Source organism: Narcine bancroftii, chromosome 6, assembly GCF_036971445.1.
Source record: "Narcine bancroftii isolate sNarBan1 chromosome 6, sNarBan1.hap1, whole genome shotgun sequence".
NCBI classification, from domain to species: Eukaryota; Metazoa; Chordata; class Chondrichthyes; order Torpediniformes; family Narcinidae; genus Narcine; species Narcine bancroftii.
In genome coordinates this window covers 203,585,874-203,601,218 of record NC_091474.1, presented here as the reverse complement: position 1 = coordinate 203,601,218, position 15,345 = coordinate 203,585,874, and the positions used below count along the sequence as shown (strand labels likewise).

The 15,345-nt window shown below is 36.6% G+C and overlaps 1 protein-coding gene across 10 annotated transcripts in view; it reads right to left on the bottom strand.

The window, feature by feature from the left end:
• ahi1 (Abelson helper integration site 1) overlaps positions 1 to 15,345 on the bottom strand; it is a 343,535-nt gene that overhangs the window by 316,838 nt on the left and 11,352 nt on the right. For all 10 annotated transcript variants that reach the window (XR_011340684.1, XM_069887253.1, XM_069887251.1 and 7 more), the window contains exon 2: positions 3,775 to 3,896. Coding sequence is in view for 9 of the 10 variants with exons in the window: in XM_069887253.1 (XP_069743354.1) it covers positions 3,775 to 3,896 (122 nt within the window). In the remaining variant the exon portion in view is untranslated. The remainder of the gene's footprint in view (positions 1 to 3,774; positions 3,897 to 15,345) is intronic.

The window sequence follows — 15,345 nt, the reverse complement described above, 5'->3', positions numbered from 1 at the left end:
TTTTGGGTCATTGTTGTTTAAATATTTATTAAATAAATATAAAAACAGCTATATTTTCATTAATTTGTGGGAAAATAATTTTACTTAATATGTCTGCTACAAATCAAATTGCCTGTTGATTACACAATACTGGAGAAACTCCATCAAGGTATGGAAAAAAAAGTCTGCAGCTGCTGTTTATAATTTGTTTATAACACTTGTTTTTTTTGTTTATTTGTATATATTTTTATTTGTTTATGTTATTAGTTTATACCGTATATTTTGGCATACAAGTTGACCTTCAGATACGTCAGGTCCCCATTTTCATGGTTTTATCATATAATTGGCCCCCAAAAATTGTGATGACTGAGCTGTTGGTCGTTGCCTAAGGGTGGTTGTCATCATACAGCCTCCAGCAAAATGTCAAACGCATGAAGAAATGGCCAAGAAATTCAGCAATTGAGCCGCTGCAAAAAAATTTTAGATATATGAGAAGTTGGTTAGAGAATGGAGAAAGAAAGAAGATACTTTAAGAGAAATAACAAAGAAGCAATGTTTGATGAAAAGAGGACTCCTTCATTGGCCAGAGTTGGAAAATCACGTCTCAGCATGGGTACGTGAACAGAAGCAAGATAAGAGCATTTGCAAGTAAATGGGCAAAGTTGCACCTGGAACTCAATAAAGATTTTGAAGCTATAATAGGCTGGTGCAACCATTTCATGAACAGGAAAAATTTGGTATTATGACAAAAAAACAAAAATGGCTCAGAAACTACCAAAAGATCTTGACCATCAAGTTTTCACTAGTTTATTGTAGATCACCGGAAGAAACACCAGTTCGCTTTGGCAAATATTTGAAACATGGACGAAACCCTCATGAATTTCAACATGATAGGCAATAGTGGAATGAAAAGGTGCAAAAACTGTGCAAACCAGAAGTACAGGCCACAAAAGAACCAGGTTTACAGTGGTGTAATCATGCATGGCCGACAGGACAAAGTTAAAAACCCATGGTAATCTTCAAGCACATACTTAAACCCAAAATAAAATTCCCTGCAGATATTTTCGACATTTTCATGAAAGGATAGATGGATAAAAGTGGTGTAAAACTATGGATAGACAGTGTGTGGAACAAACGGCCAGGCTGTTTACACATGGAATGGTGTTTGCTGGTCTGGGATATATTTCGTAGCCACTTAAATGAGGACACAAAAAGTAGATTAGCACTAAATACTTAAATGGTAGTTATCCCACCTAAATTGCAACCTCTAGTTGTCTGCTTGAACAAGCCAGTCAAAGACCATGTACATCAAGAATGGAATACTTGGATGTCGAGTGCAGAAAAAACATTCTCATAAGGTGGGGTAATGTGTACTGCATCACTTGATGCACTGTGTGACTTTGAGCTCAAAGCATAAGATAAAGTGAAACCAGAGACTGTAATAAAATAGTTTAAAAAGTGTGGAATCTCTTGTGCAATGGATGGTACAGAAGATGATTTATTGTGGGATACTGATGATAAAGCAGAATCCACCTTGTCAGATACAACTTTGGGATTCTTGATGTGCTTGCCGAGATCTTTCCCTCAGATGATGATTGGGATAGTGATTTTTAAGGATTCTAAATGTCTTTTTTCCAATAAAAATTTTGTTCTAATAAACTGGTAGCATGAAAATTTGCAGTTTTTTTTTTGTTTTTCAAGGGTTGATTTTTATGCCTAATGGGCGTTGAGTAGGTTTTTTTTAAAAAAAGGTCTCACTTTTGTATCTGGCGTACAAGTCAATCCCCAACTTCTGAGTGATTTTTGAGGATTTCAAGACTTGACTTATATGCCGAAATATACGGTGTTTGTTTTTTCTTATATATTATTTGTTCTCACACTGTTTATAACATTGGATATGTATCTTTATCTGTTATATAAAAAACACTGTTTGACCTGCTGAGTTTCTCCAGCACTGTGTTTTTACTTCAACCAGAGGGTATTGTGACTTTCATATTTTACTGCCTGTTGATTAAATTTCTTTCTCCACAAACACTGACTGCTGGTAATTTTTTCCTACTTATACACACATTTCTAAACTTTACTACATTGTTTTAAGTGTTGTTCACGAGCCTATCTTGCTTCAACTTTCAAACATTTATTTTCTTTTTATCTAAACATTCACATTTTTGAGAGATATTTACACTGAAAATGTTTACCATTATTTTGATATCTTCAATTAAAGTTTGGATGCAGATTTTAAACCTTTTGTTAATGAAACAATTATAAAAACATTTCGAACATCTCATTTAAAAAGTCAAATCCCACTTATTAAGATACCAAATGATCTGAAATGTTCTTAAAAAGTGTTTCAAATGCAAATTTGGATGCAAATGCACAAAACTCCTTCAAGACATCTACAGAACCAACATCTACTCTGAATGATTGTCTATGTATAATAAAACCCTTGGTATATGGAATTGAAGCAACCGGCAAAAAAGAGGAAAATAAATTTTAAAAATAATAATAAAATAGGTTAAAAAAAATATGAGTTTAAAATTGTTCTCTGAGGTAACACAAACTTTTGTTGAAGATGGGAGCAGATATTCAGCCAGTGGAGGGCCTTGGTTGTGCTTGGCTCATAGCAACTGTTTGAATAAAGTTCTATGAAATAGCAATGGCATCACCCAGAATGAAGAGCTGGTGGATGCCGCTCGTCATTGAGGTGACTCTCTTGAAGTGTCTTCTTATCCCTGCTTAGTAAGAGAAGCTCGGTCAGAGGGTTTATCTGTAAACTTTTTTTTTGGGGGGGGGCGGTTGGTGTAATTATCTACAAGTTTATATAAAAGTTTTAGATAGGCTCATGGATGCAAGAAAAATTGAAGGTTATGGCTCAGGTAAGAAAATATTAGATTGTTGTGGTGTAGGGCTGAATGGCCTGTACTGTGCTGTAATGCTCTGTTAAACTCTACAAAAAAAGTGGTATTTTACAGAAGGTACACTTTCATTAACAATTTATGGTCCTGCCATGTACCTCACCATTAAAACTCAGAAAAGGCAAGATTAAAATTGCTCCTAAATCACTTGGACACATGTTGGCCACATCTTCAAAACTGCAACTTATTAAGTCTGCTAAATGCAAATTTGAATACTTAAGTACTGCTAAAAGATCAAAATTAACTCACTAAGTAGACATCTGAGTGACAAGTTTTTGGATAATGTTATTCCCTGAACCTCTTAAGCTTTGTGATGCTTCATTCCATGTTTATACCTTTACTACTGAAAATATGAATTTTTAAAAAATTGATGAGTTAACAACAGTCATTAATTCAAGCTTGATGCTTTAGGGAAAAAGTAATACCTTAAATCTTATTACAAATTATTCTTAGCTCACTAATTGATGCTAATCATTTCAACCAGAATCAAACAGAATGTCACGATGGAACTATCATTGAATTTACCTGACAGTAATAATTTCATCATACTTAGTACAGCAAGATTTTAACCCTTTGCCATGTAACGTTGAGATTTTAAATATATCAACTAGCATAATTCATTAATGAAATATTTTTTAATATTCTAATATTTCTCAACATTCTTTTTACAGTATTTTAGTTGCCTCAGAAACAGTAAAAGTATATCAAGACTTTAAAATGTTAGAAAACAATGAACACAAAATAGAAAGCTGGTTGATTTGGAAAGGCAAATAATTGACAACTTATTTTTCCCATACAAATAATAATTATCCAATATCCTCCAAGAATAAATCCAAACAGAGCTAAGATTGTCTCATTACAGCTCATAATCTGCACTCACCACAATACTCTCCTGGGAAGGAGCACTTTTTTTTGATTTCTTTTTCTCAGCAGCGAAACCAGAATAGCTTTTGAATGCTTCTTCAAACTGAGCTTTGGTCTTTGCCTTAGCCTCACTTTCACCTACAACATAAATTACAATGGCAAAAAAATAAATTTGGATATTCATTGTTGCTTAAGGTACAGAAATTGGTGTGTTATATGCACCATGGCTCATGATTGTTCAGTAAAATTAAAAAAACCATGAGCCAATAATGGGCATACAGCATATTAAAAAATTATAATATTATTTTTCTTTTAAAATGTCTGTGTCACATCAACACCTTCAATTTATTGAGTGAAAAAAATTGTCAACTGAGGTATACAATTCTATGATCCATTAAAATATTAATTTTTCAACATATCTGCAAGTTTTATTACTAGATGTTTTAATATGACTGATCTGGTTTATATTCAATTATTTATTTTGATATTATTAATTACATTTAATTTTGATAATATTTTCTTCATTTTGCCCAACTTCCATTCCACAAAAAAGTTACAGTAAAACTAGTAATATTTATTGCAGAAACATACCACAGAGCAATTCCACCAAATAAAATTGTGCACAATGTACCTTTTATTTTATCAATTCATAGGACACCAGCATTGTTAGCAAGTTATAGCAAGCCACCTTGTTAATAATGGAGTAGTTTATAAGCCCATTTCAGATGGAAAAACGGATTGTTTTTTTTGAAAATTTTACTCATCATTTGTATCAAAACAAAGTATAAATTCAATAATACAGTAAACTTAATAAGTCATACAAAATTATACAATTTTTAATTTTTTTCCCCAACCCCCTCGCCCAAAAGAAAGAAAAATAAAAAAGAACACATACTTCTACATATATTATTAACATTTATAATATTCATTAACTATTTTTTAAGAATTTCTAACAGAGGGGTGGGCAAGGTGGAAGATATGGATTGAGTTTTATTCATAAAATCCTTATATGGTTCCCAAATTTTGTTTTCAATTTGATTCCTTAAATTATATGTATTTTTTTCTAAAGGTATACAATTTTGCATTTCAATATGCCATCTGTTGATTTATATCAAACTCTCAGTTTTCCACTTTACTGCTATACATTTCTTTTCGGACACTACTGCTATATTTAAAAAATGTTCTTGATATTTATCCAATTTCAGTTTTATCTTTTTCATATCTATGTTCCCAAGTAAAAATATTCTTGGATCTTTTTGTATCTTTATCTTCATAATTTGTCCAAACAATACACTCAAAATTGGTCCACTTTCTCACAGGACCATGCCAAATGTAAAAAAGTCCCCATTTTCTTGTTACATCGAAAATACTTATCCGGATAATTAGAATTAAGTCCATTAAATTTATGTGGTGTGCAATATAATTGATGAAGAAAATTATATTGAACTATTAACTGTATTTGTAACACTTTCTTGACAATTTTGACCATATTTCCTCCTGAATTTGTCCTGAATCTTTCTCCGATCATAATTTTGATTTGTATAAATCTTTTTTTCCTTTTAGTTTCTTTTAATTCTATATACACATCAGTAATAAATTTCTTGATAATAAATGTATCTGTTATTATACCTTCAAAATCATTTTGTTCTGGGAGTCTCAAATATGTTCCTAATTTCTTTTTTTAAACATGATTTTAATTGGTAATTTGCAAATATTGTATTATTTTGTATATTATCTTTTAATTGCTCTAATGTTTTATAGAAAGATCCAAAAAACAATCTTTTATCCTCTGTATACCTTTACTATACCAATGATCAAATAAAGAATTATTCAAAGTGAAAGGAATAAGTTGATTTTGTTTTAACATTTTAGGTAATTGATAATTTTTAATCCCTCTCTCCATATGAATCCATTCTATATTTTCAATATACGTTTTAAAATTGGTATTTTCATTTTTCCTTTAAACAATTCACTATTCCATTTATACAAAATTAGTTCTGGGATATGATTATCCAACTGCACGAAAACCAACAAGGTCGGGTCAGATACAGCAATGAGCTCTCTGAACCCTTCTCCATTAACAATGGCGTGAAGCAAGGCTGTGTTCTCGCACCAACCCTCTTTTCAATCTTCTTCAGCATGATGCTGAACCAAGCCATGAAAGACCCCAACAATGAAGACGCTGTTTACATCCGGTACCGCACGGATGGCAGTCTCTTCAATCTGAGGCGCCTGCAAGCTCACACCAAGACACAAGAGCAACTTGTCCGTGAACTACTCTTTGCAGATGATGCCGCTTTAGTTGCCCATTCAGAGCCAGCTCTTCAGCGCTTGACGTCCTGCTTTGCGGAAACTGCCAAAATGTTTGGCCTGGAAGTCAGCCTGAAGAAAACTGAGGTCCTCCATCAGCCAGCTCCCCACCATGACTACCAGCCCCCCCACATCTCCATCGGGCACACAAAACTCAAAACGGTCAACCAGTTTACCTATCTCGGCTGCACCATTTCATCAGATGCAAGGATCGACAATGAGATAGACAACAGACTCGCCAAGGCAAATAGCGCCTTTGGAAGACTACACAAAAGAGTCTGGAAAAACAACCAACTGAAAAACCTCACAAAGATAAGCGTATACAGAGCCGTTGTCATACCCACACTCCTGTTCGGCTCCGAATCATGGGTCCCCTACCGGCACCACCTACGGCTCCTAGAACGCTTCCACCAGCGTTGTCTCCGCTCCATCCTCAACATCCATTGGAGCGCTCACACCCCTAACGTCGAGGTACTCGAGATGGCAGAGGTCGACAGCATCGAGTCCACGCTGCTGAAGATCCAGCTGCGCTGGATGGGTCACGTCTCCAGAATGGAGGACCATCGCCTTCCCAAGATCGTATTATATGGCGAGCTCTCCACTGGCCACCGTGACAGAGGTGCACCAAAGAAAAGGTACAAGGACTGCCTAAAGAAATCTCTTGGTGCCTGCCACATTGACCACCGCCAGTGGGCTGATAACGCCTCAAACCGTGCATCTTGGCGCCTCACAGTTTGGCGGGCAGCAGCCTCCTTTGAAGAAGACCGCAGAGCCCACCTCACTGACAAAAGGCAAAGGAGGAAAAACCCAACACCCAACCCCAACCAACCAATTTTCCCTTGCAACCGCTGCAATCGTGTCTGCCTGTCCCGCATCGGACTGGTCAGCCACAAACGAGCCTGCAGCTGACGTGGACTTTTTACCCCCTCCATAAATCTTCGTCCGCGAAGCCAAGCCAAAGAAAGACCACAGTAACCATTAGTGTACTGAGGTAATATAAACTATTTCTTTCAACAAATGGATTATTTCTCTCTACGTTTTCTCAACATGTTTCATTATCATAAGTACCTTACACTACTCCTTTTACAAATTTTAGGTTGGCTGTGAGCTGAAGTTGTATTAAATGAGGATGTAGTGTATAAGGAGGATTTCCAAACGCAGTCTTAAAAACAATACCAGCAGGTCACGTACAGATAAAACTACTTTATTTTTGGTTTAAAGAATGCTTGAAATTTGAAACTGAAATAGATCATTGTAAAAGTGTGTATTAGGTTTTTATGTATGCAAATAATGGATTTATTTAATCCACAGCAAGTTTAATTCAATTTATTTTTGCTAACCTAGGAAAGAAGTTCAAAAAGGTTATTTTTCATTTATAAGTACCATAAGTTAATCAGGATGATGAATGTCAATTCTGCAGAAAGCTGATCACAAAATATTTTTCATCGATGGCATCTATTTTACTTTATGATGGGTTTCACTCCTGGGAATTGAATGCTCTTTCAATTCTGTATTTAATACTGCTCTTAAAGGCTGGCAGCTAATGTGCAGAGCAACTTTCTCTATTCTGCCTGACATTATACTTTGGTTCCAACCCCAGAAGAGCATCGATGTAACTTTTTTATTTTGTGTATCCACCAGCATGTGGCTTCTTGGGTGCAGATCAGTGGTTCTCAACCTTTTTCTTTCCACTCACATACCACTTTAAGTATTCCTTTAGCCTTAGTGATTAGTAAGGGATTGCTTAAGGTGGTATGTGGATGGGGAAAAAAAGTTTGAAAACCACTTTTAATCATACCTCATTGACTTGTTATGTGCACAGTTTCATAACTCCAAAGGAAATGGGCCAATGACAATTTTTCTCAAGCAAAATATTTCAGTAACAATTGGGTCGAGAGCAGTGATTCTCATCCTTCCCTTCCCACTCACAGACCACCTTAAGCAATCCCTTTCTAATCACAGAGCACCAATGGCATAGGAATTACTTAATGGTATATGAGTGGAAAGAAAAAGGTTGAGAACGACTGGTGCCGATGCTAAGGAAGTTTTCTCTTTAAATGAGATGGAGTGGTTATAGCCTACTTTCACTCTAATCAATAAATACTTCAGTGCAATATAAAAGGGTTGGGGGGGGAAGGGTTGGAATAAAAGACTGGTGATTGTCCCTTCTCTTTTTGTAATGATTCTTTACCACTTGCACAGTAGAGCAACATTTGAATCATGTCTACGCATCTTAACTGATGATCTAGAGTCAAAAGTTCTAATCCCATGTGATAGTTGGTTTTAATTTTTAATTTAAAGATACTGCATGGTAAAAGGCCCTTCCAGCCCACAATCCGCTCACCCAAATACACCCAATTAATCTACCAACCCTGTCTGTGTGCCTTTCGAACGTGGGAGGAAGCCAAAGTACTTGGCAAAAACCCACACAGTCACTGATTCTATCTAACCTGGGTCACTGGTGCTGTAACAGCGCTGTACTGACCACTATGCTAAACACTGCTGTTACTCAAATGTTAAAAAATGCATTCAGTCAAGAAGGCCAGAGAGGTTGCCTGTGTAAATATGCTACTGTTTCCGAATGTTTTTCAAAAGAACTGCAGAACTGCGTCATCCCGTCCTGTAACAATGATATCACCCAGGTAGTATAACTGCAGAACTAAGCACGTGCCTAATTTTCACAAATTTACATTTACATTCCTGGTCCATAAGTCTGCATCAGGATTTAAACAGCCAAGGACCGTTTGACCTTGTTCTTGTGTGCAATGCAAGTGGGGATTTCAAGTTTTAATTAAGTCATCTTAATGAAACAATATTAGTAATGAATAGAATAAAATAATCAGAATGCTGTAATGTATCTGATTTTAGAGAAAATAACTCTTGATCCTTGCCCATAACAATTTTTTTATCTATTTACTTATAAAACACAGGAAATAAATGATAATTTTAAGGAATTTTATGCCAAACTATCAGTCATAATCTTTGAAAGATGATAGTATAATAGAAGAGTATTTGTGACAAGTTAAATTAACTATGTTAGATTAAAAATTAGAATTATCGAATACTTTTTCTGAAATAGAAGTTTGAGACCATGATGTCATTACAAAATAATAAAACACCAGATGAAGATGGTTTTCCACCAAAATTTTATAAAGAATTTAAGGAACTATTAGTATCTGTATTAATGGGGGTATTAGAACAAATGAAAGAGGTATGTAACCTACCAGAATCTTTAAAAACAGTATTAATAACAGTAATTCTGAAGAAAGGGAAGGATTGTTTACAGTCTTCTTCATATAAACCTATATCATTACTGAAAATGGACTATAAAATTGAATCAAAATTATTAGCTAATCGGTTAGTTAAATTTTTACCAAAATTAATAAATATTATTCAAACTGGTTGTATTAAAAATAGAAGAGCGGTAGATAATATAGTTAATTTTTTAAGTTTGATAAATGTAGCACAAAATAGAAAGATATCTGCGGTAGTGGTTGCATTAGATGCAGAGAAAGCATTTGATAGATTGAAATGGGATTTATTTATTTAAGCACTTAATGCATTTGGTATTCCAAATACTTTTGTAAATTAGATAAAGTAGTTCATCTGCAAAGAGTAGTTCACGGACAAGTTTCTCTTGTGTCTTGGTGTGAGCTTGCAGGCGCCTCAGATTGAAGAGACTGCCATCCGTGCGGTACCGGATGTAAACAGCGTCTTCATTGTTGGGGTCTTTCATGGCTTGGTTCAGCATCATGCTGAAGAAGATTGAAAAGAGGGTTGGTGCGAGAACACAGCCTTGCTTCACGCCATTGTTAATGGAGAAGGGTTCAGAGAGCTCATTGCTGTATCTGACCCGACCTTGTTGGTTTTCGTGCAGTTGGATAATCATGTTGAGGAACTTTGGGGGACATCCGATGCGCTCTAGTATTTGCCAAAGCCCTTTCCTGCTCACGGTGTCGAAGGCTTTGGTGAGGTCAACAAAGGTGATGTAGAGTCCTTTGTTTTGTTCTCTGCACTTTTCTTGGAGCTGTCTGAGGGCAAAGACCATGTCAGTGGTTCCTCTGTTTGCGCGAAAGCCGCACTGTGATTCTGGGAGAATATTCTCGGCGACACTAGGTATTATTCTATTTAGTAGAATCCTAGCGAAGATTTTGCCTGCAATGGAGAGCAACGTGATTCCCCTGTAGTTTGAGCAGTCTGATTTCTCTCCTTTGTTTTTGTACAGGGTGATGATGGTGGCATCACGAAGATCCTGAGGCAGTTTACCTTGGTCCCTTGTGGTATTATCCTGACAAATCCCACTTTCTACCAAATGACCATCTGAAAATTTTTTTCAGAGTATAAATGTTAGACTTTATTTTTAGTGTGAATCTGTGGAATGCTCTGCCACAAAGGGTGGTAGAGGCAGATTCGCTGATTATGTTCAAAAGAGAGTTAGATAAGACTCTAGTGGGCAAAGGAGTTAAGGGTTATGGGGATAAGGCTGGAAAGGGGTACTGATGGTAGTGATCAGCCATGATCTGTAAAATGGCGGTGCTGGCTCGACGGGCCGAAGGGCCTACTCCAGCTCCTATTGTCTATTAAAAAATCCTCTAAATAGTTGTGGAGAATAAAATAGGGTTAATCATCAGGTTGATGACCGTTCATCAGAAACAAGAAAAAATTATATAAAAAAGATTTTAAATTGCAGACATGCAAAAAAAAAACGTTTCCCAATGTTGGGGAACACTCGAGAGTAAATACAAATACACATCAAAAAGATTATGATTTCACTTTGTTATCAAGGTACAAATCCTAATAAGCTCCTTTTGCCCACTTTCCATTCATGCTGGGTGGGCAGATTGGGAGATTGTTGATAAGGGCTTGCCATTCATAAACTATGCACGAGTAGCAAACTGTGCATTTTGCTGGCACTTAAACTCATCACAGATAAGATTGTTTCACTGACAACATCTGCACGTACTTCCTTTTTACATTATTTCCATCATGCTTCGTTTCCTTGAGCAGGAAAATCACATGAAAGATCACACAAAATCTCATTAAAATGTTGATAATATTTTAAGATGTTATTTGCAACCAATGTTGGGCCTTAAAAATTACCAACATTTCATTTCAAAAAGAGAGATACATTTCCTTAATAATCGATGCAAATAAATTCACCAATTTCAAAGCTTAATTTTAAGATAATAAAGAGTAATTATTCAAATAAAGGCTTTTTTACATTTCAACAGAACCTTCAAATTAATTTTTGACCGACCTTGTCTTGCATCTTTATACAACATTGGCTTAAGGATGCTTTTAAAATATTTTCTAAATAAAGTAACATACAGCATGGAGGATTGGAGTAATCTTCATATTGTTAAAGAGCTTAAAGTCGATCACTTCTTATCCTCTTATGAAATAAGACAATTGCAATGTAACAAGTCAGACTTAAATGTTTTGCCAAATGAGCTTATATTATGGTTATAAAACAGTTTAGCAGCAGGTGAACATCTGACAAACTTTCCTCTTATTTTTACATCATTGTGAACGTAATTTTGTTTATAAAGACAATTAGTTGTGGATAAATACTATTATTCAGAAGCATAAATTGTCAGAAATAGAATCAGGTTTTATTGTCATGAAGATGTGGCATGAAATATGTTGTTTTGCAGCATTGTGCTTTACAGTTGCAAAATTGCAATAAATTACAACTCTGGAAATACATGATTTTTAAAAAGTGCAAATACCTGTAGTTTCATTGTCTGTTTTGAAATCTGATGGGGAAAGGGAAGAAGCTGATTTTGTAATGATGGGTGTGCACCTTCAGGCTCCTGTACCTCCTTTCTGATGGTAGCAGTGAGTGAAGAGCATTGCTTGCATATTAAGGGACCCTGATGAGATACCGGCTCTTAAAAATGTTCTTAATAGAGTGAAGACTAATGGCCATGATGGTGTTGGCTAAGTTTACAACCTTTTTCTTGTTCTGTGCATTGGCAGGTGTGATGCAGCCAGTCAGAATACTCCAAACTAGACCTGTAAAAATTTGCAAGTCTATTACATTCCAAATCTCCTCAAACTCCTCAGAAAGTATAGCTGCTGGTGAGCCTTCTTTGTCATTGCATCAACATGATGGCCTGAGGATAGGTCATCAGACACTCAGGAATTTGAAATTCCTTCCTCTCTCCACTCCTGACCCTTTGGTAAAGACTGGTAGTGTTTCTCCTAATTTCACCTTCCTGAAGTCCACAATTAATTCCTTAGTTTTGCCAACGCTAAGCACAAGGTTGTTGTTGCGGCACCACTTAACTTGCTGACCTGTCTCATTCCTCATTGCCATCTGTGAAATAGCAGTGCTGCTAGAGCAGCAACGGCAATGCTGCTGCTGGTGTGTGTTGTGTATTCTCGGTATAGAAATACATCAGCACATGGAGACTTGGAGCTTCATTCATTCTTTATTACTTATCTAAAAATGTGTTATAACATATGCAGGCTTACGTATCGTGCCTGCATGTATCCACAACACACCCCCCCACCGCCAACAGAAGTATACTGTACTACAGTGACTAAGGAGTACTGTAAATATGAACTGTTAATTTTCAATGAATAAATATATCATGCCAAGTGGCCAAGTCATGGTACATAGTTCCTCAGACGTTCCGGAGAGATGTGTTGGCCTTTTTGATCTTTTTGGCGATGCCGAGTCCATCGGGATACTTTGTGGCTTCTCAGGACTCTTTGCCTTATTGGGAAAGACCTCCTCCTCCTTCTCGGGTTATAGGGATTGGGAGCTTAATTTTCAGTGAGCACTAGTCTGAATTTGGGCTGTACTGCTTCCACAGATGACGTGGATGGTGTCTCATCCCTTGATGTTACCTCAGGAATGTCATCGTTGACCTAAAATGGAAAGTTTTGGGAATTGTCCGTATTGACGTTTGAATTATCTACTGCTCTCAAATGGTCGATGTGCTGCTTCATACATTAGTTCCCATTTGTATAGATAACGAACAGGGGCTTAAGTTTCTTAAGGATGACACCTTTAATTCAAATCTCTTTACTGTTTCTGTAATCTCACTCAAGCACTTGTTCTCCCAATTCCAGGCATCTAGATGGTTTACTTGAAGAAGGCTGATGTCCGGATGTACTGTAGAGAGCTGGGTCCTTAAATTGCTCCCAAACATCAATTCTGTAGGCATTCTTTTTGCTGTTAAGTGAGACATATTTCTGTATGCTACGAGAAAATCTGCAATTCCAAGAAATGTTTGGTAATTTCTTAGTTTCATAGCTTTTTTAAATCTTTGTACAAAACATTCAGCTTCTCCATTAATGCTTGGATGGTAAGGTGCAGAGAACATGCGTTGTATACCATTGTTACGTAAAAACACTTTAAAAGCTTCTGATACTATCAGAGACAAGTTCTTCAGATACTCCGTATGACGCAAACATGAAATTTCCTAGTCTTTCAATTGTTTGGATTGTTGGTGTTGTACTCGTGATACTACTGGCCATTTGAAGTGTGTATTGACAATAAGGAAATTTTCCCCTATAAATGGACCCGCTAAATCCAAATAAATCCTTGTTCCATTGTCGGGATGGCCATTTCCATGGGTTCGCTTCAGCTTGTGGTGCTTTGGGTTGCATTTCCTTACAAATGATTCCTTACAAATATTGATGTCTATTAATGGCAATCAAATATGCATTCGCACCAGAGCTTTCATTCGGACCATCCCTGCTACTATTTGCCATTTTTTTTGGAACGTTGGTCCTGGCTCTCCACAATAAACAACTTTTTTCAATAGTTATTTCATTGTGTCGCGTATTGTAAGGCTTTAGTTCTGGAGAAAAAATGTTTCGTTCTGGCCACCCATTCAATGTGAAATAAGGGACCTTTAACAGCGTTGGTTCGCTTGTTACTTCTTTGCTGATGGTTTTTGCTGTAATCGATAGATGTTGTTGTTTTTGGTTAATAGCTGTCGCTTTCACCATCCATTTAATTATCTCTTCGGTCTGTTCAGTTTCAGGTAGGGGCAAGCGCAACATCACATCAGCATGGCCATTTTGTTTTGCTGGTTTATGTTTCAAGTTGTAATCGTAAGCGGCAAGTATCATGGCCCATTCCTGAATTCTTGTCGCAGCTAGCCTCGGAATGCCCTTCTTAGGACACAAGATTAAAGTCAGTGGTTTGTTGCCAGTTACAAAGGTCAATTTCCTACCATACAATATCGGTGAAATCTTTTGATTCCAAATATTATGGCCAGTCCTTCTTTCTCCAGTTGTGCATAATTATGTTCATAAGCCATCAATGAACGGGACTCATAAGCCACCAGTTGTTCTTTTTTTCTCAGACCTGTGACAATACTGCACCCAAACCTACTGGCAAAGCAACAGCCACTAGAGTCACTTCTTTGTCTGGGTCAGTAGAGGACAAGCACATTATCACTTGAGGTCAACCACACTTTTAAATGATTAAACACATCATTTGTTTTTGTGTTCCAGCACCATTTCTGATTTTTAAAAAAAAATGGTTCAGTGGGTTGGACAGCGTGGTCATGTTTGGGATGTATTTCTGATAATGGTTGACTAAACCAAAGAATGATTGTAATTCAGCTCCATTTGATGGCAGGGTGCTCTGCGGACAGCTTCTGTTCCTGCCGCATCCATTTGGACTCCTTCACTATTAATTGTAAACCCTAAATACATGACTGAGGGTATCATAAATGCACATTTGTCTTGGCGAAGCTGGACGTCTGCTTGTTGTAGTCCGGTTAGGAGATTTTCTAGGCTCGATAGATGCTCTGCGTCATCCCGTCCTGTAACAATGATATCACCCAGGTAGTATCCCACATTTATACCATGCAGTTATTTGTCCATAACTGCTTGAAGTATTTCAGGAGCTGCTGATATTCTCTATGGCATTCTAGTATTCGTGAATAACCCCAAATGAGTATTGATTGTCACATACTTTTTTGATGCCTCATTCAATTCAATTTGCTGACACACCTATGATGAATCCAGTTTCGTGAACTTTTTCCTCACCATTTCGGGTCTGGAATAATTCCTCCGCTCTAGGTGTGGGATGTTCAGGTATTCGCAGAGCTTGACCGCAAACTTGAATTTTTCCCATTGGGTTTTTGGACTGGCACGATGGGAGCTGCCCAATCACTCTATTGAAGTTTTGTCAACGATTCCTTAGTTTTCCAATCTGTTGAGTTCTGATTCAATCTTTCCTTTTATTGCAAAAGCTACTGTCCTTGGCTTAATTGTAACTTTGCCTGGACTCCTTTGATTTTCACCAAGC